Source organism: Xiphophorus hellerii, chromosome 8 (genome assembly GCF_003331165.1).
Source record: "Xiphophorus hellerii strain 12219 chromosome 8, Xiphophorus_hellerii-4.1, whole genome shotgun sequence".
Lineage (NCBI taxonomy): Eukaryota > Metazoa > Chordata > Actinopteri > Cyprinodontiformes > Poeciliidae > Xiphophorus > Xiphophorus hellerii.
In genome coordinates this window covers 29,595,161-29,614,404 of record NC_045679.1, presented here as the reverse complement: position 1 = coordinate 29,614,404, position 19,244 = coordinate 29,595,161, and the positions used below count along the sequence as shown (strand labels likewise).

Sequence of the window (19,244 nt, the reverse complement as noted above, 5' to 3'; positions counted from 1 at the left end):
CTCCGCCCTAGCCCACCTTCTCCACAAGAGACATAAACAGCAGCGCTAATTGACATTTACCTGTGGAAACATGAGAGCGACAGTGAGCGCCTTCACTGACCAGCCGTTGCTACGCTTAATTGCCGTTGGCTCGCTGAGTCAGGAGTGCTGCTCACCGTGCTCTATGTGCCCACTGGTGGCGAAGCGTTGTCACTGCAGTCCAGTGCATCTCAGTAAGATAAGTGGAGCTTAACAGCACAGCCAGGATAAGAAAAATGGAAGCAAATAAACAAACAGAAAAGGGAGGGGGTGTAATTACATCTGATGTCCATTCTCTCACAATATAATTATATTCCTCTACAGTAGTCCGGTGCCAGAGGACCTCAGGGTCCACAGAGGTTCATAAGGTAAAAGAAACTCTGCAAGATAAGATGGTGCAAGACCATTAAGACATTTAAAAACCAGTAAAAGAATCTTAAATCAATCCTGAGACATACTGGGAACCAGTGCAGTGATTTTAAAACAGGTGTGATGTGAACCTGCCTTCTGGTCTTAGTTAGCACTCGAGCAGCAGAGTTTAGTAACAGCTGAAGATTGTGCAGAGTTTTTTAGGGAGACCTGAATGCAGCACATTAGAGTCGTCTATACAGCTGGAAATAAAAGCATCAGTGTCAATGTTAGAGAGACAGAGAATAGGGTGAACTCTGGCTATATTTTTTAGATGATAAAATCCTGTTTTCACTATTTGTTTGATATGTGGAATAAAACTGAGCTCAGTCAAGAAGAACACCCAGGTTTCTGACTTGTTTTGAAGGTTTAAAAGTTTGTAATTTTTGTATTAGAATTTCTTTCTGATCCTCTGGTCCAATGATTAAAACTTCTGTTTTGTCCTGGTTGAGCTGGAGAAAGTTCTGTACCATCCAGGTCTTTATGTCTGAAATACAATTAAAAAGTGCAGTGATTGGTTGTCACGAGACGAGACATATAGCTGAGTGTCATCAGGTTCCCGATGACTACACCAAGCGGCAACATGTACAAATTAAAAAGGATCTAAAATAGAGCCTTGGGGGATGCCATAGTTATCATAGATCTGTGAGGAACATGTATCCATACTGACCATAAAAGTTCTGTGAGATAGGAGCTGAACCACTGAAGAACAGAACCAGAAAGCCCAACCAGATGCTGGAATCTATTTAAAAGAATTCTAACTCCAGCTGTTTAGAGTTGATTTTGAAACCTAATCTGGCTCTTGACTTAATGCCATGTTTTGATTGTTGATTCTATGATGCATGACTTTGTGTCTTTGTGTTTGTTATGATGTAAAGCTCTTTGAAATGCATCGCTGCTGAAATGTGTTATACAAATAAAATTTGATTAGATTTTTTGAAATGACTTTTTTTGTCCTTATTTTCTTCTGTTACTATTACCATTATGAGTATATTATTATTGTTATCTTACTATCACTGTTATCTTTGTCTTTAATTTATAGGGTGTATATTGACAAGGAGTAGGTAATTATTCTGTCCGGTTATTTACAACTGCCATTATTACTATTATTACTATTATTATTATTATGAGTCCGAATTTTTTGTTATGAGAGTTAGTTTATAATCATTTTGTTTATGTAATATAATTTATTTGTTGATTCTTTAGTACAGTTTATTAAACACACTTATGAATACCATAACATGGTTTTAATTACAAATTTCTGATGGAGTCAGCAATATATTTTATTAAATTGAGATAAGGGGTAGGTTTAAGTAACAATAAGTGTTGACCTTTTCCTACTTCTTTTCAAACAGAAAAGTCTAAATATTTTGTTCTTGGTTATGCATGCACTCTCTCTCTCTCTTGTCCAACTGACTGGTTGTTTTCAAAAACCAGTTTGAAATAAAAATGAAAAAAACTCAACATTGATATCTGTATATATGTCCTTGTAGTAATGAATCTGTGGGACAATAAGATAATTCTAGAGCAATAATTTGGTACAGATCAAATGAAGTATAGAAATATGATTTTGAAAAGAAATAAAGCTCATTTCCATCATTGTTTTCAGCATGTTGTAGAATTTTATGATGTCGCAAAAATCTTGTGACAATCTAGATCAGTTAGTGACTAAATTATATAAGCAATGTTAGAAGCTTAGTAAGGAAATGCTGCAGTAATGGTTACCAAACAGTGTCTTCCTAGACTATATATGAAGATTTTAATATTTCAGTGAAAAGTCTAAGATATAAATTACACAATAATCTTATCATATAGAAACCACACATTTAGACAAATTGTTTCTTTGTAACAAAAAAGTGAAAGCGGTAAAAAGGATCAGGCATTTCTTTTAGACTTTATTGCAGCTGCTTGACATGGCCAGTCTTCACATGGCATGTGACTCATTAATTCAAAAGTTTAGCAAAAGCAGTTTGAGACTAAAACAACAAAACAAGCAATACCAAGGAATAATAGAAAAGAAAAACAAAAGTTCTAAATTACATGGGATGTTTCATGACAATCACCCACAACCTCTGTCATTACATTAGGCGTTTTCAAAACACAATTTTGAAAATGTGGTTATTATATGGCATTATATTTTTGGCACTAAATAGGAGAGACAATTTAATTATATTCAAATCATTTCCAGCAAACTGAAGCAACGGCTTTGCTTGAAACACCCAACATGTACATACATATATTGTTCATACATAAAGAAAACAATGAAACCTTGTGAGCTTTAAAAACAACACAAGCCTCATGCGAAAGTACAGTCATGGAAAACAGAAGGTCCAGCATTTATCAGTTCCAGCATTACAATACAGAAATAATCTGGTCTTTGCCAGGTTCTAAATAATTCATATCTAACCTAAAATGTCCAAAACCGTGAACTCCAAATGGCAGCTCATCAGTTTTGTGAAAAACCAGGTACTAAGTTTGCAATAAAAATGTACACATCAAAGATGTGTACTTTCTATTTACCATTTCTGTATGCCATGAGTTTTCAATTGTCTAAAAGTAGACGTGTAATTTGTTGAAGGAAAACAAATATCAAATTCTATTTTTGTAATAACGTACTAAATGTTTCCAAGAAAATAAAATAAGGTATACCTATTGTTGAACTCAGAATGTATGGACACTTTAAATAATCTAGAGTTGGTTAATCAACAATGGTTGTTGTAAAATTTTAAAAGAAGAAACTGCATTTGAAAAAATAAAAAAAACACTCCCACAAAGTCATACATTCCCAGTTTTAGCTTTTTAGGAATTTTTCAAAGACAGGAACATGAATTCATGAGAAGCTAGTGCACACAGCCACTGATTGGTTTGTACTTAAAAAACTTAACTAACCATGTGTTCTATCATGCAACAAAGTCCTCCAGACAGTGCAGAGTAACGGGTGAAGTTTCACTGCACACACATTTACTTAAAAGTACAATGGCATGTGTAATGATAAAAAAAAAGTCTTTATTGTAATTACTGATCTCTTTCAAGTCAAAGTCTTTGCAGTGAAATAGTTTGGTTGTTCAAAGCTGTGGGAATTCATTAACTTTTGCAACAGAATTTCTTGAAATGAATCGTATGACCTCACTCCCCCTTGTAATGAGGACGCCTCTTCTCCTTAAAAGCAGCCAAACCTTCCAATCGGTCTTTTGTTGGGATCACCTATAAAATCATAAGTACAAAAAGCAATTTGCACTTCTGAGGTTTGTCTTACATCTGGTTTTACAGTCTAAATTTTTTGTATATGGTCAGTTGTATAGCTTAAAATGCCCGTATTTGTTTTTGCCTGTATGGACAAGGCCTAAGAAACCAAAAAGGGTCATACATATGCAGACTTCCCTCATGTAAAGCAACCCAAAATGAAAATGCTAAAATGTTTATATATGTTAACAGATACTATATGACAAGACACTGTTGTGCTTGGTGCCGTTTTGTTTAGTCGAACAGTGATCATGTCTCTATGTGAAGTTGCATTGATTGAGCACTGACTGTATCAATCCACCAGATCCAACTCATTAGTTGACTCTGCTAAGAATGGAGTAAACTTTTGAATTTCATGCCAATTGTAAAGTACCATTGAAGATGGTACACTATATTGCCAAAAGTGTTCGCTCACCTGCCTTGACTCACATATGAGCTTGGGAAGCTAGTGGGCACAGCCACTGTCCCATTCCATCCCATTCTTAACCCACAGGGTTCAATTTAATGTCGCTCCTCCCTTTGCAGCTAAAACAGCTTTAAATCTTCTGGGAAGGCTGTCCACAAGGTTTAGGGTTTAGGAGTGTTTATAGGGATTTTTGACCATTCTTCCAGGAATGCATTTGTCAGGTCACATACTGATGTTGGACAAGAAGGCCTGGTTCTCAGTCTCTGCTCTAATTCATCCTAAAGGTTTTCTATTGAGTTGAAGTCAGGACTCTGTGCAGGCCAGTCAAGTTCATCCAATCCAGACTCTGCCACCCATGTCTTTAAGGACCTTGCTTTGTGCACTGGTGCACAGTCATGTTGGCCAGCTGCAAACTGTCCCCACAAAGTGTGGACCATGGAATTGTCCAAAATGTCTTGGTATACTGAAGCATTCAGAGTTCCTTTCACTGGAACCAAGAGGATAAGCCCAGCTCATAAAAAACAACCCCACACTATAATCCACCCTCCAAAAATCTTTACAATTGGCACAATGCAGTCAGGCAAGTTCTGTTGTCCCGCTAAACTCGTCAATCAGATTGCCAGACAGAGAAGCGCAATTCGTCGCTCCAGAAAACGTGCCTCCGCTTCTCTAGAGTCCAGTGGTGGTAGTTTTACACCACAGCATCTGACACTTTGCATTGCACTTGGTGATGTATGGTTTGGATGAAGCTGGTTACCATGGAAACCCATTCCATGAAGCTCTCTGTGCACTGTTCTTGACGTTTGGAGGTCTATAGTGATTGATTCTGCAGAAAGTTGTTGACCTCTTCACACAACATCCACTGACCCCGCTCTGTCAGTTTATGTGGCCTACCACTTCATGGCTGAGTTGCTGTTGTTCCCAAACACTTCCAGTTTCTTATAATACAGCCAACAGTCGACTGTGGAATATTTAGGAGCAAAGAAATTTCAAGACTGGATTTGTTGCACAGGTGGGATCCTATCACAGTTCCACGCTGGAATTCACTGAACTCCTGAAAGCGACCCAGTCTTTCACAAATGTTTGTAAAAACAGTCTGCATGACTAGATGCTTCATTTTATACACCTGTGGCCATGGAAGTGATTGGAATTGCAATAATTTGGATGGGTGACTAAATACTTTTGGCAAAATAGTGTACGTTTCTGTGCTCTGCAGGGCCTTGTTTCAGAAAGCAAGGTTAAAAAGATCTGAGTAGAAGGCACTCTCTCTAAATAAACCTACCCTGCCCCCATCACCAGTTTTAGCAGGTTTTCTGGGGGAAGTCCTGTTTACTTTTCTAGAAAGCTCACAATAATATCACATCTTCATACTACAGTTAAGGGAACTACAGAAACTCAATTGAAGAAAAATCTAAACTGGCTGTTTAAACCCATTTATCCAACACTCACCTGAGCATAGCATGCCTCTTCAATTGCCAAACCTGTAGATAAATCCACCTGAAAGTGAATAAGGCATTTGTCAGTGAAGTACACAAGAAACCTGAAACCATTTTGCTTCAAATATTGTCCTGGGTTGATGTTAGGACAAATACTACAATAATGTACGGCAGAATCTAAACAATCTCTTCGGACACACAATGACCTGATGTGACTCCTCTAAGGAGCTCCTTGACCTAACAATCCCTTGATTATAAATTGATGAAAGGATATTCTATTTCAACTGATACCAATATATTGTTTCAATTTGACACTTGTTCTGAGTAAATTCAATAAATTTAGTCAAATTTAACTCCCTATTATCAAAGAACATGTGGTGTGTTTCCTCGGTAGTATGAAGTTTGAACGACATATTTTGGGTTGTGTTCAAAATGTAAATTAAGTTTAGTATGCATCTTAATCAGCCATTATCCAGGGTCGGGTTGCGGAGGTTGCAGCTTAAGAAGGGAGGTCCAGACTTCCTTCTCCCCAGCCACTTGGGCCAGCTCCTCTGGGGGAATCCCAAGGCCTTCCCATGGTCATGACCCAAACCTCATGACCATAGATGAGGGAAGGAACATAGATTGACTGGTAAATCAAGATCTTTGCTTTTTGACTCAGCTCTGTCTTCACCTCAACAGGCTGGTGCAGCGCCCGCTTCACTGCAAACGATGCATCAGTCCGTCTGTTGATCTCCCGCTCCATTTTTCCCTCATTTGTGAACAAGATCCTGAGATACTTAAACTCCTCCACTTGGGCCCCTTTCCTCCTCCCCTGACCTGGAGAAGGCACTCCACCCTTTTCATGCTCAAGACCATAATAATTGTCACTTCTGATTTGCATTGTGAACTGGTTGATCGAATAAATGACAAGTCAAGAAGTCAAGACTTGTTCTTCCAAGACCAGACCGTCTGAGACAAGACCGAGTGCCTAGAACTTCAACAAATATTTCAGGACATTGTGTTTTGTGTTCTACAAAGATAAATCTAAAAACAGTTGATTACTCAATCAAAACTATTTCTTGGCATTACACTTAATGGTCATAATAATCTAATATTTAAGTTATTAAATGCAGCCACAAATTGATGCACATTCTCTAAACTGAATAAAAATCAACTTACATTGTGCAAGAGTTATATGAGAAATTTCAAAAACAGAAATTGGACTAATAAAGACGTGTCATATTTAAAGAAATATCTACTTTTGCATTATCATCTGAATAAAAGCAATTAATCAGAGTTTCAGATGAATTGCTGTTCCTAAAAACATATATGCTGCACATATCAAATTATTAGGTATTTTAATATTACTAGTAGTTCATGTAGGCACACAAATTGTCTTGGGAAATTCTCAAAACCATCAGAACAAACAGAATGCGTGGGATTATAAAAATCTCTGGGATTTGTGCATTTGGCATTGGTACTTACTTCTCCTTGTGTTCACTGTTGATGTCTATTCAAATGTTGCCCTGCTCACTTTGCATATTGTAAATTCAAGGGCGTAAATCCCATCTCATTATTGGGGGGGACCATAAACGGAAATTTTTTAAGACCAATTTTGGAGGGGTCAGCAAAGTTAAAGTTAAATGTAACAAAAAATGTGGTTTAAAATTTTTATTATTGTGTTCAAGCTGCAGGAGCAGAAATGATTAGTAAGTAGCAATGAATAACAAAAGTGTTTTTCTCAGTAGACATCAAACTAAGATTCAAATGTTGCTTGGATGTAAGTTTGGTTCAGAGTCACAGATCTGATCTCTGCTACACGTTTACCAAAACTTAAGGCTCTGACTAAAAACAAGTTTTAATAAGTAACTGCACTTAATAAAATTCCTCATAAATATTGATTTATTGCAGTGGTTCTCAATACAGGTTGTGTGTTATTTAAATTATAACTTAAGTTGCTTTAAACTTTTTTTTATTATTTGGGGGTTTTCTTTTCCCATTTCCTTGATGGCTGAGAACCTATAAATATGTAGATATTGAATATTTGGGAAGTATCATAACTTAAACTTCAAGACCTATTCTTCCTATTCCTATTCTTCCAACCCAGAACCCAGAGGATACTTACTTATAGTTATCTACCAACCCTGAATAGGAGTATCTAGTTTATCTAGTTTATATACTTTGGATCAACTTTATTAGACTATGTTTTAGACTCCTGTTCTTAAAACCCAAAAATGAAATTAGACCAGAGGATACTTAGTAACCCTGAACAGGAACACCTAGTTTACATACTTTAGAACACTAGATTCTTTTTCTTTTTTTTGCTCTTTTCTTTGGTTTGTTATTTTGCTTGTGTTTCCTTTTAATTCCTGCAAAGCACTTAGTATTGCCTTGATGCTGAAAATGTGCTATATAAATAAAATTACCTTTACCTTTAAGGCTCAGCACCAGAGTTTTCTAGACAAATATTCAGATTTAATTTTGTGGTTTTAAAGGCTCTACGATGAAGATGATATGAAATAAAGGCATATTTTATTTAGTTTTACTGTCAGCTGCAAGAGCCCCTCTGCTCTCAGCTCCCATACAGAGCTGTCGGCTAGTGGTAACGCTCTGCCGCTCCAGTTTCAAACTTTTCTTATTAAAGTAAGAGTTAGAGAGCTAAATTGAAATACTGGCTACCTGCAACAGAAAAAGGAGCCAAGTCTATGAAAGCATAGCAGTTTTGCTAGTTTTGATTTCCGAGACATAATGTGGCAGTTTATCATGATTCAGCCAAAGTAATGAAATAACAAACTGCAGTCTGATTTTTATTGTTAATGTGTTTCTTCCTATTGAGCAGTGAAAGTAAATAAAATGTGTAACATGTCTTTTGCTTTAAGTATTTACTTACTGGAGGGTTTTTCCCCCTGGGATTTACGCCTATGTGTAAATTTACAAGTTGCCCTGCATTTTGCCTTTCCCCCTCTTCAAATTTCTTCATGTTTTTAAAAAGCAGGCTTTATAATTTTCTGCTGTCAGATTATAGGCGTTTGCCCAGCAAAAGATGAACCACACGCCACATGTGAATACACAGATGTGCTCTTTTAACTTTAAGGACCCAATGCCATCTGTAAACATTCCCATGCCATCATTAGCAAAAATAACACTGAATTGTTTCTGAGACAGTGGGACACGACTGCACCATGATCACTTCTGTTTCTTTTAATTCACATTCATTTTGTTGTGCGTCTGCAGGTGAAGATAAACGTTTTTGTAATTTTGACAAAAACTAGTCTTGAGCTGACCTCAACCCATTTTTTCGAATGAGACAAAGAGCAAGACCAAGGCGTAACAATCCAAGTCCATGAAAGAAACAGACAGACGGTCCTGAGGCCTCCATCCCCGATTGTGTTTGATCAGAGATAGAGATTAGTCTAAACTAATCTTAATTGGTTTACAGCTAATCTGACCTCTAACTATTTTTCCCAATACAAACTTTGGCCATTAAGTATACATATTTATACTGGACTTTGATAAAGTTAGTACTTAAGAAATTACTATAACTCACCTCTATTCCTTGGTTGATTGCTAGTTTAGCCATCCTAACTGCAATTGGACCCTGTAAAGCCAAAACTCAGAGATAAGATTTAAAATGACAACCCTTTCCCTTAGTCATGCATCTGATTCTTTTCCAATTACATATACAAGGTTTAACTCATTGCTTGAGTACCTGAGGGTTGATCTGACGAGCAAGTTCAAGAGCGTAGAGATAGGCAGCATCTCCACTGTCATTCTGCTCTACGGAATGATTGACTAGCCCCAGACGACCTGCCTCTTTTCCATCCACTATTCTAGCAGTAAATATGAGTTCCTTGGCTACAGACACACCAATAATCCTTGGGAGACGTTGTGTTCCACCTACAAAAAATACATATGAAAAAAGGAGCCCCAATATGACACGATCAAAATGGCAGCTAACTTTCTTTGTTGTTTTTTTAAGATTTCAAGTCTTCTTTACTTTTGGAAAAACAGAAAAACTAATAAAGTAGAAATTCAACCTCACCTGCTCCAGGAATAATTGCAAGCTTTGTCTCAACTAGTCCCATTTTTGCACTGCTGGCTACAGAAATAAAGGAGAAGAAACCAATATGTACGGTATTTTGAAACATGCATATATGTACACCCTTTTTTGATTATGTGTCTTTGTAGCTTCAATGTAAAAGTCTTACAAGCAATTCTTATGTCACAAGCAAGGGCCATTTCCAAACCTCCTCCTAAGGCAGCCCCATCAATTGCAGCAATAGTAGGTACTGAAAGATTATCTGAAAAATAAATAAAACAAATGAATAAACCTGGAAAAACTGACTGATGTACAAATAACTCTGCTTAAGAATTCCATAGGTTGATTATAGGCCTGTCGCGATAAACGATAAATCGATTAATCGTACGATAAATTAAAACTAACGACGTCATTTTAATTATCGGCATTATCGTCTCTTCCGGCCTTTTTCTCTTTCTGTTAATGACACTGAATGAAAAAAGGCTCAACTCCGGTGCTCTCCACTGACTCCTCCCTTCCTCATTTCCTCAGTGTAAAGCCCAGCGCACACTACACGATCTTAGAGCTGTCGGCCGATTGTCAGCCCATTTTCAAAACCTGACAGACCACACATTAGCCGACAGAAATCCTAGGTATAACGGTTCGATCGGGTTCGGTCCTGCCGTGTGGTGTCCAACAATGGGCACAAAATAATGGCTACAAGTTCAGTGAACTAATTTTAAAACCAGGCATTAATCAATGCTTTACTACAATCTACCTGCAATGCATGTGGCTAGTGTCAGTCCTGACTGAATGAAAATCATTAGAACCTATTTACGTCACCTTAACGAAGAACAGCTGAAAAGTTACCGGGTTTATCAACCCACAAAAAAATTAAAATGTATAAAGCCGTGCACACACGGAAATGTGGCGGCGCACATTTCCTTTATAAATCCTAATTTGCAGGAAATAGAGCCGCTGCTGGTCCGCCTGTTGCCAACCGTAAATACATAATGGAAATTATTATAAATACCCGGAAGTCTGCCTCCACGTGAAGCAGTTAACCATGGCAACATGCTTGTTTATAGCAGTATGAGTATTTATAATAATAATAATTTTATATTTTCTGTAAAATGTGCTTTCAGGGCACAAGGTCACCTCACAAAAACAAAAATAATACATTTCAAAAAAATAAAATTTTCATTAAAAATAAATAAATAAATTGTGCAAATGCCTGTTTGAAGTGCGTAGTGCGTTCAGAAGGGATTTAAAGACAGACACTGTGACAGAGAATCCTTTGAGTGGGTAACGTGGACGTTTATTCTAAATAGTGGAATCATGTGCATAAGTTGTACATTTACAGGACAGAGATGTTTTATGTCCATAAAGTGCATTCACAAAGTGGGCAGCTCCACTGAAGGATGACTGCAGCTGGACCGGTACTGGTACCGCACAGCTCACTCTTAAAGTTCTGCTCAGAGCTCCAGGATGATCAGTCTGGATTAATCTAAACACTAATAAACCATCATCAACATTTCCCAACAAATCAATCAGATCTCTGATCAATGGCTCCCTCTGATTCCTTCCCTTGGTGATGTTCTCCATCAGAGTCAAAGCTCTGTGCCACAATTATGTTGTAAGGTGTAATTGTGCCCCTTTTGCAGCTACTTATGTGATTGTGTACACACCTTGTTTGGAGTCAATCTGCTGATCCAACCCTGTTTTCTTTTTTTAGTGAGAATGAAATTATCCCATAGATGCATTTCATGTGCTTTGGTGCACAGACTAATGTGTTGCATCTTTATGAGACAAAAACTGAGGAAAAGTACTATTTACATTAGAGTGAAGTTTTCACGTCCTTTTACTTTTATTTTCTTTATTTTGTGTGCGTGTTAGTTTATTGTCTGAGGATAAATGTGGTTCAGTTTCATCGTTTACGTTTAAACAATAAAATACTAAAACCATGAAAAAAACATTGGGTTTGGTGCTTCTTGGTCTAAATAACTGAATGTTGTCAGGTTTCAGTGGATTTAGGTGAGTTTTGACGCTTTGCAGTTTGTTGTCCACAGAAAACATTTGAGTGGCTGCCGCACATTTTCACGCCAGCGAAAAAGTGTACATATATTTACGCAAACTTTGATGCAAAGTTAATTTTTATACATGTCGACTTGTTCGTAAAATATGGCGCCCCACATTTTTTGTGCACATGCAGGCTTTATGCATGAGGCCCCAGAACTGACTGCCCCCTTCTGACTGCAGTGCTCAGTGCATTAGCTCTTCCAGCCCGGCCCCACTCCCTCCCTGAAATACTCTGCGGTTCCAATTGGGCCGGCCAGACCGGGTTGGTTTGAAGTTGATTGATGCATTGGCAGTGGCAGCGGGTACAGTGATGAGTCATCTTCCAGATCTCTCCTTGAGAGGAGTGTTACCCAACTTTCATGATGTCTGTCATTTTGACAGTTTGTGTCAAAAATTCCTGTCATAATCCATTCTTACCCAAAAGTTTTAAATTATATTAATGTCATATTCAATTGCACTGTTTATTATTATGTCATTATGTCTAAAAAGTTTTCAACAAATTGAATGGAGAATCCACATCATGAACTCACACACCAAGCAGATAATTAGATGCAACTTTTTCTCCACAGTGTAAAAAAACAAGACTGACTGTTGAACCAATAACTACATACAAACAATAAAATTAAATGATTGCATTTAAATTATGAGCTATTCATCTATAGTGGCTTGAATGTATATAATCTCACAACTTGCGTTTAATTGAATTTTAATTCATTATTGTGTCACCCCACACACTTTGCAGATAACATTCCTGGTCTGACTGTTTAAACCCAAATCGGGTTCAGATAATCAGTTTTTGCTCCTGTCTTTTTGCTCCTCCCTTACACTCTCTGCCATGCTGCTTCCTGCTAACTCTCCGATTGCGCTATGGTTTGAAGACAGCCGATTGCATCATCAACAAGCATTACTGCGGTTAGCTGGGAGAACACAGATCTCCATCCATCCATTTCTTCCATTTTATCAGGGGTCGGGTCGCAGGGGTAGCAGCTTCAGAAGAGAGGCCCAGACTTCCCTCTCCCCAGCCATTTGTTGCAGCTCTTTTGGGGGAATCCCAAGGCCAGCTGAGACATAGTCCCTCCAGCGTGTCCTGGGTCTTCCCCGGGGCGTCCTCCCGGTGGGACGTGAGTCCAGGAGGCCTCCTGACCAGATGCCAGAGCCACCTCAACTGGCTCCTCTCAATGTGAAGGAGCAGCGGCTCTACTCTGAGTCCCTCCCAGATGACTGAGCTTCTCACCCTATCTCTAAGGGTGAGCCCAGACACCCTACGGAGAAAACCCATTTCGGCCGCTTGTATCCGTGATCTCGTTCTTTCGGTCATGATCCAAAGCTCATGACCATAGATAAGGGTGGGAACGTAGATTGACCGGTAAATCGAGAACTTCGCTTTTTGGCTCAGCTCTCTTTTCATCACGACGGACCGGTACAGCGCCCGCTTCACAGCAGACGCTGCGACAATCCGCCTGTCGATCTCCCACTCCCTTCTTCTCTCATTCATGAACAAGATCCCGAGATACTTGAACTCCTCCATTTGGGGCAGGACACCCCCCCCCCCCCCGCGCCCCGACAGATCTCCATCATAGGCCAAATTTCTATAGTTCCTACTATATATGGTATACAATAATTTGTTCAGATTCAACCATATTTAAACATTTCTCCAATTGAAGTAATCAGAAGTCGGCAGTTCTCTCATTCCAGTGGGAAAATTCTCACAATCTGCAGCGGTAGTTCAGCTGGACCAGATGGGAGTCCAGGTTGGAGACAAATGAGAATTTTGTGAACGATTTACTTAAAAGGTCAAGCTGATTTAATTATTTTCCTCTCTGACAAGCGGATACAAAAGGAGCTTGATAGGACAATGAGTAACAAACATGTAGATTGATGGCCTTAGCAGCTTCAGCAGGAAATGCATTGATGAGACGGTTCTCACATTCTACAAATACAACCTGGGCCAGTTATTATTTAAAAAATTTATTTTCTGAACATAGGTTCTGTTTTCTGTTCTACGTTTGAATTCATAAAACGCTGCTGTATTGGGCGTGCTGTGGTGGCGTAGGGGTTAGAGCAGGGGTGTCAAACTCCAGTCCTCAAGGGCCAGTGTCCTGCAATGTTTAGATGTGCCTCTGCAGCACCACCTGAATATAATAATTAGGTCATTAGCAAGGCTCTGGAGAACTGATCTACACAAAGAGGAGGTAATTAAGCCATTTCATTTCAGTGGTTTGTACCTGTGGCACATCTAAAAACTGCAGGACACCGGCCCTTGAGGACTGGAGTTTGACACCTGTGGGTTAGAGCGACCCACGTTTGGAGGCTTTGAGTCCTCGACGCGGCCATCGCGGGTTCGGTTCCCGGACCTGGCGACATTTGCCACATGTCTCCCCCCCCCTCCTGTCAGCCTACTGTCATATAAGGGACACTAGAGCCCACAAAAGACCCCCTGGAGGGGACAGAAAAAAATGCTGCTGTATTTGGTGGCACTCTGGGGAAAATAAAAGCTTTGCTTGCAGCTGAAAATACTTTGTGTGTGCCATTAAAAACTGAATTGGTTGTTGTTTTTCCCATGAGCTGCAGTTCTTGGCTTCAATAAAGCATTATTATGTATGTGCAATGTAATTAAAAGAGTAACTCACCCTCCAAACAAAAAAACTGCTCTTAAAAAAACAACAACCATGGAATGGCTCAACCTATCATTGATGGTCAATAAATTCATGCAGTCACCAAACTTTGTCCAATACAATTTCTTCTGAAAATTTCTAGTTCATCTAGTTCTACCATAGTTATGGTAGAACATTGGTGCCAAAGTATAGCATGAAGAGGAGCAAATAAACTACCTATAATGAACTCTATGAAGTTCTTACCCAGCTCTGTGATGAGGGCTCTTGCTTTTGAAACAAACGGTCCCACCTCACTTTGATGCATCTTTGCTCTCTCTTTCAGATCTGCACCTTTACACAGAAACAAAATCACAGCACCAAGTTTGTGTCTTAGCCTCCTGTTGCAAGATGAACCATTCAGGGCCATCTGCTGTGGTTTGTGAACATACCATTCTTAAGAACAAATAAGAACTTGGCACATAACATTTACACAAAACTTTCCATCTAAAGGTAAAACAGCAAAGTTGCCAAGAGCATACCTGCACAGAAAATACCAGGAACCAAGCTGGATAAAATAACACTGCGCACTTTGTTATTCTTCTTAATATCCTCTACAGCCTCAAACATCTGGAAGAAAAAGTTTGACAACATAAATACAAAGACAATAAAATAAAAGCTTATATATTACAGAGGATGTGTTCTGTTGTCCAAGTCTGTAAACCTAATGTGACACAAGATGAAACAGAGCAAACTAGAACGGACTTTTCCAAAAACAGTCCATGTTCCACATTAACAGTAACATTAACATGACTGTTAATGTTGCATCAACAGTCATGTAATGACGTCAATAATATAACGTCAATACATGTAATGATGTAATTATTGTACATGTAACAACAGTTACATGTAATGACGTTACATGTGCAGGTCTGATTTACAGACATGCAAAGCAAAATGAACATTTCAGATAGAAAAATAATTATTACTTTATTTTCGGTCTCGTTAATGTATTCATCCATTTGATTTGTTTTTTTTCTACTTTCATATTACATGTAATGATGTAACGTCACATCATTAAACTTTTTGCATAGGATACAAATGCATATTCAAATCAGTAGATGAAACGTCTGCCACATCAATTCAGGAAAATGAGTATCAAGAAATCTATTGGAATTTTAAATCCAATTTGCTTCTGTTTCTCAAACCTTCTTGATTATCTTTAGTCAATGTTTTACACTCAATTTCAACAAGGCATCAAACGAACATTATCAAGGAAAGACCAAATATCGCTTTGTGAAATCCCAGACAATGGATGCCTTCAGATTTCAAAAGTAGCCTTAAAGCACAAATCCATAAAAATATTAAACATTTAGAAGTTGATGAAAATAATTTAGAAATTATTTAATGAGTCAAGTAATTCTAAAATTATTTTTTAAAAACAAAAAAGGTAAAAAGAAAAAAAATACATACCATGTTAACAAGATTTTTGCTTATGGAGTTTTTGGCTTTTGGTCGATTTATCCCAACAACAACAATTCCTGAAAATAGAAATGCAATATATTGATATAGTTAAGGATGGACCAATATATAAATTTCATTCTGAAATTGATCTTCGATATTCATATTACTGTAATGGAAGATAACTGATAATTATCCCTTTCAACAACATAAAAAAAAAAAAACAACAACGCCACACGCATTGCTTCTCTGCTTCAGTAAAACAAAAAAACTACAAAACCCCCCCACAAAATCCTGTGGTGCTTCACTGTCTCTTAACCAAACAGATACCACATGACCAACCCCATGAAACACAAATAACAACCAGATGGAAAAACAGTGCTTGTTAATATCAGCCCAGTTTAACTAATCGAGCCAAGATGTTAGAAACAGACCAACATCGGCCATTACCAATATTATTTATGTATCATACTTCCCTAGTATTATTTTTAACATGCGAGATACTCAACAAGATGATGTTATCAGGGCTGATGGTGGAAAAAAATCCTGAGTCTGAACTTTTTTCCATGCTCAGGAGGGGAACATAAGGCAGGGTGTCATGTATGCAAAACATTTTTAACACATAACATAATAATAAGGAGCAGTTTATGGAATAGGGGGCTCCTGGACATACAGTGTCTAGCGAAAGTTTTCAGCCTCCTTGAACTTTTCAACCTTTTGTTGCTTTTCAGGCTTCAAACATAAAGATCTAAAATTTTTATTATTTTGTGAAGAATACAATCATGAGGTGGAACGAAATTTAATGGATATTTTAAACTTTTTAACAAATAAAAAACTGCAAAGTGGGGTGTACAATATTATTTGGCCCCCTTGCATTAATATTTTGTAGCGCCGCCTTTTGCTGCGATTACAGCTACAAGTCACTTGGTTTTGTCTCTATCAGTTTTGCACATTCTTGCCCAAACAGCTGGAGCTCAGTGAGGTTGGAGGGAGAGCGCTTGTGAACAGCAGTTTTCAGCTCTTTCCACAGATTCTTGATTGGATTCAGGTCTGGACTTTGACTTGGCCATATCTTTCTAAGTAATTGTCCAATAAAATATCTGAAAATACAATTTAAACGATGCGATTGTTACCTCCCAGAAAGTGGGCGCTGCAAACTCTGGCATTGTTAATTTCTTCACCTCCTGCAGGATCAACCCAAGGCATAAGCAAACTAAGCAGCCGCTTAGGGTCCCTAAGGGGCCCCCTGAGTGGAGCTGAATTTGTTTGTTTTACAATTTTGTAACAATTTCTATGTCATTATTACAAAAACACACAATCTCATTATTAAGTGATTTGGTTTTATAATAACATATCTTTGATGATGTTTGTAGAAATCTTTATTTTTATGGACAAAAGCAAAAAAATTAATTGCTCTTCAGGGGCCCCTGCTGGCCATGTAGGTCATGCTTCACCAGTAATATGAGCTGCAATGTGCAGTCTGATGGAAAGACTACATGGCTGCTGCATTAATAAATCAATGAGCTGCTCTATGCCATAGTTGGTGATTTGTTGTTTGGTGCTGAGCAAAATCATTTATGTGGCTAAATCAAATATTGTTACATCACCTTCTAAGATATGTGAAACTTTTGTTAAAATTATTTGGACGCTCAGAATCAGTCCAGTATCGGTATCAGTATCGGTACCGGTAACGGTCCACATTCTCGGGAGAAAGACTCAGCTGGTATAAATTAAATTTTTAGCTATTGGAGTAACGCTTAAGAAAAATTTATTTAATCAAAGTATGTCATGAATATGTGTGTATGTATGTAAGATCAGTTCCACGTGTAAGTATCGGTAACTGATTCCCCAAATTTAAGGAAATCGTCGCTGATATGTTGACTGGCTGACAAATCGGCTGGCCGATAAATGTATCCTATATTATACATGCATATAGGATAAAATGGAAACAGAGATGCAATACGTTTATAGTAGGTATGTGAATGATCTAATCGCCTGACTATTGATTGCAGCCAGTCCACATTAGAGGACCATAGAGGGCCACAAAACCAAATTTTGTTTAGGGCCCCATGGAGGCTTGGGCCGACAATAAAGAGCGGAGATGTGAAAAACCAGCCCCATAAATAACCCGTCTGTTTCATAGCTCAACAGTCACAAAACAGAAAAGCTTGTCCTTGCTGCTGCCTCATAAATTACATCTCCCTACTGGTCTCTTGCAACCAGCAGAGAGATGAGCAACGCAGCGGAGTGGCTCTCTTCATGCAGGACTGGCCCAAGGTAATGGGGACTTGGGTAGAATATGATTTATAGCCTCTCTGCCTGCTAAGAACATCAGCATCACTAACAGTGTTTAAATATAGATTTAGTGAAGTCTGTGAGAGGGCCAGGTTAATTGGCCAAGCTTTCAAATCAAATTATTGGCTGTGATGTATTTGTGAAGAAACCCAGTTCAAACACAAAGATTACAGATAGCATCATATTGTAGCCACGGTAACACAACAATCAGGGTTTCCCCCAGCGTGTGATCAGCCAAGGCTGGGCTTCACTTGCCTGGTGAAACATCAAATACTTATTTTCTCCACTTGACACAGGAGGTCAAAAGGGATAACTCTAGTAGAAAGTAAGGTGATGTAACTTTTTCCTAAGTTAGAAAACTTGTTTTGTAGATATCTTAGGTTTAAAAAAGTCATTTTTGTAATTAAATTACTTTCTCTTCCAGAGATAAAACACAAAATCTTTTGAAATACCTTGATATTTAATGATGTGTGCTTATTTTCCCTCATGACTATATACAGTATATATATATATATATATATATATATATATATATATATATATATATATATATTCACAAAATATAAACTACTGCCTTTACAATAGGGTCATCCTGTCACCAGGAGGTGTTGCTCCGGCGGAGACTGATGAAATCTGTTTTTAGTCTTCAGGATTCAGTCACCAGCCAGTTTTTCATTCGAGAAGGAGGGATCTATAGGCTGTACTTCACATTTTCGGTGTGTCAAAACTGAATAATGTGAGACATTCAATACTATTACCACAAAGCAGCAGCAGCACCGGGGGAAAACCTACCCGCATCTTCCCCATCCAGATATCGGACCTTCAGGTCATCCCTGGAGTCAGAACTGTATTGCCGTGTTGCAGCTATGGGGCGACTGAAACAGCAATATCTCTGCTGTCGCCAGCAAAGGTATGAGGCTGTCACCCTGTGCGCTCTGTCTCGATCCACGTACACTCTGGAGGTTAACCACAGGGACAAACGTCCCACTGCAGCAGCCATGACCGTCAACTACAGAGGTCTTCTTCTTCTTCTCCTCTTTCTTCTTCGTCTTGATTTTTATTGGCGGTTGGCAGAAAAAAAAAAGTTAAGTAGCACTACTGTCACCTACTGGTATGGAGTTTGGTTCATGAGGTAAAGAGAGTAGTTTCCAATCATTTTCCATTCCCACATATTCCAACTTCTGGTTATGCAAGATAAAATTAGACTTTGTCTTTCCTAACAATATATATTTGGATCATTCTAAAATGTTGTTATCCAGTTCAAGTTCATCTCGTTTTCCATCTCTCTGCAGAAGTGGCACAAGTCT

The 19,244-nt window shown here is 38.3% G+C and overlaps 1 protein-coding gene across 1 annotated transcript; it reads right to left on the bottom strand.

Moving 5' to 3' along the window:
* Positions 1-2,301: 2,301 nt before the first annotated feature.
* auh (AU RNA binding protein/enoyl-CoA hydratase) lies at positions 2,302-18,982 on the bottom strand. The gene is made up of 10 exons (XM_032569021.1): positions 18,730-18,982; positions 15,655-15,722; positions 14,724-14,811; positions 14,449-14,535; positions 9,702-9,794; positions 9,536-9,592; positions 9,203-9,390; positions 9,041-9,091; positions 5,525-5,572; positions 2,302-3,630 (listed from the first exon to the last, which is right to left on the bottom strand). Exons 1-10 carry the CDS (start codon positions 18,935-18,937, stop codon positions 3,553-3,555), a joined length of 966 nt encoding a protein of 321 aa, XP_032424912.1. The 5' UTR covers positions 18,938-18,982; the 3' UTR covers positions 2,302-3,552.
* Positions 18,983-19,244: the final 262 nt, after the last annotated feature.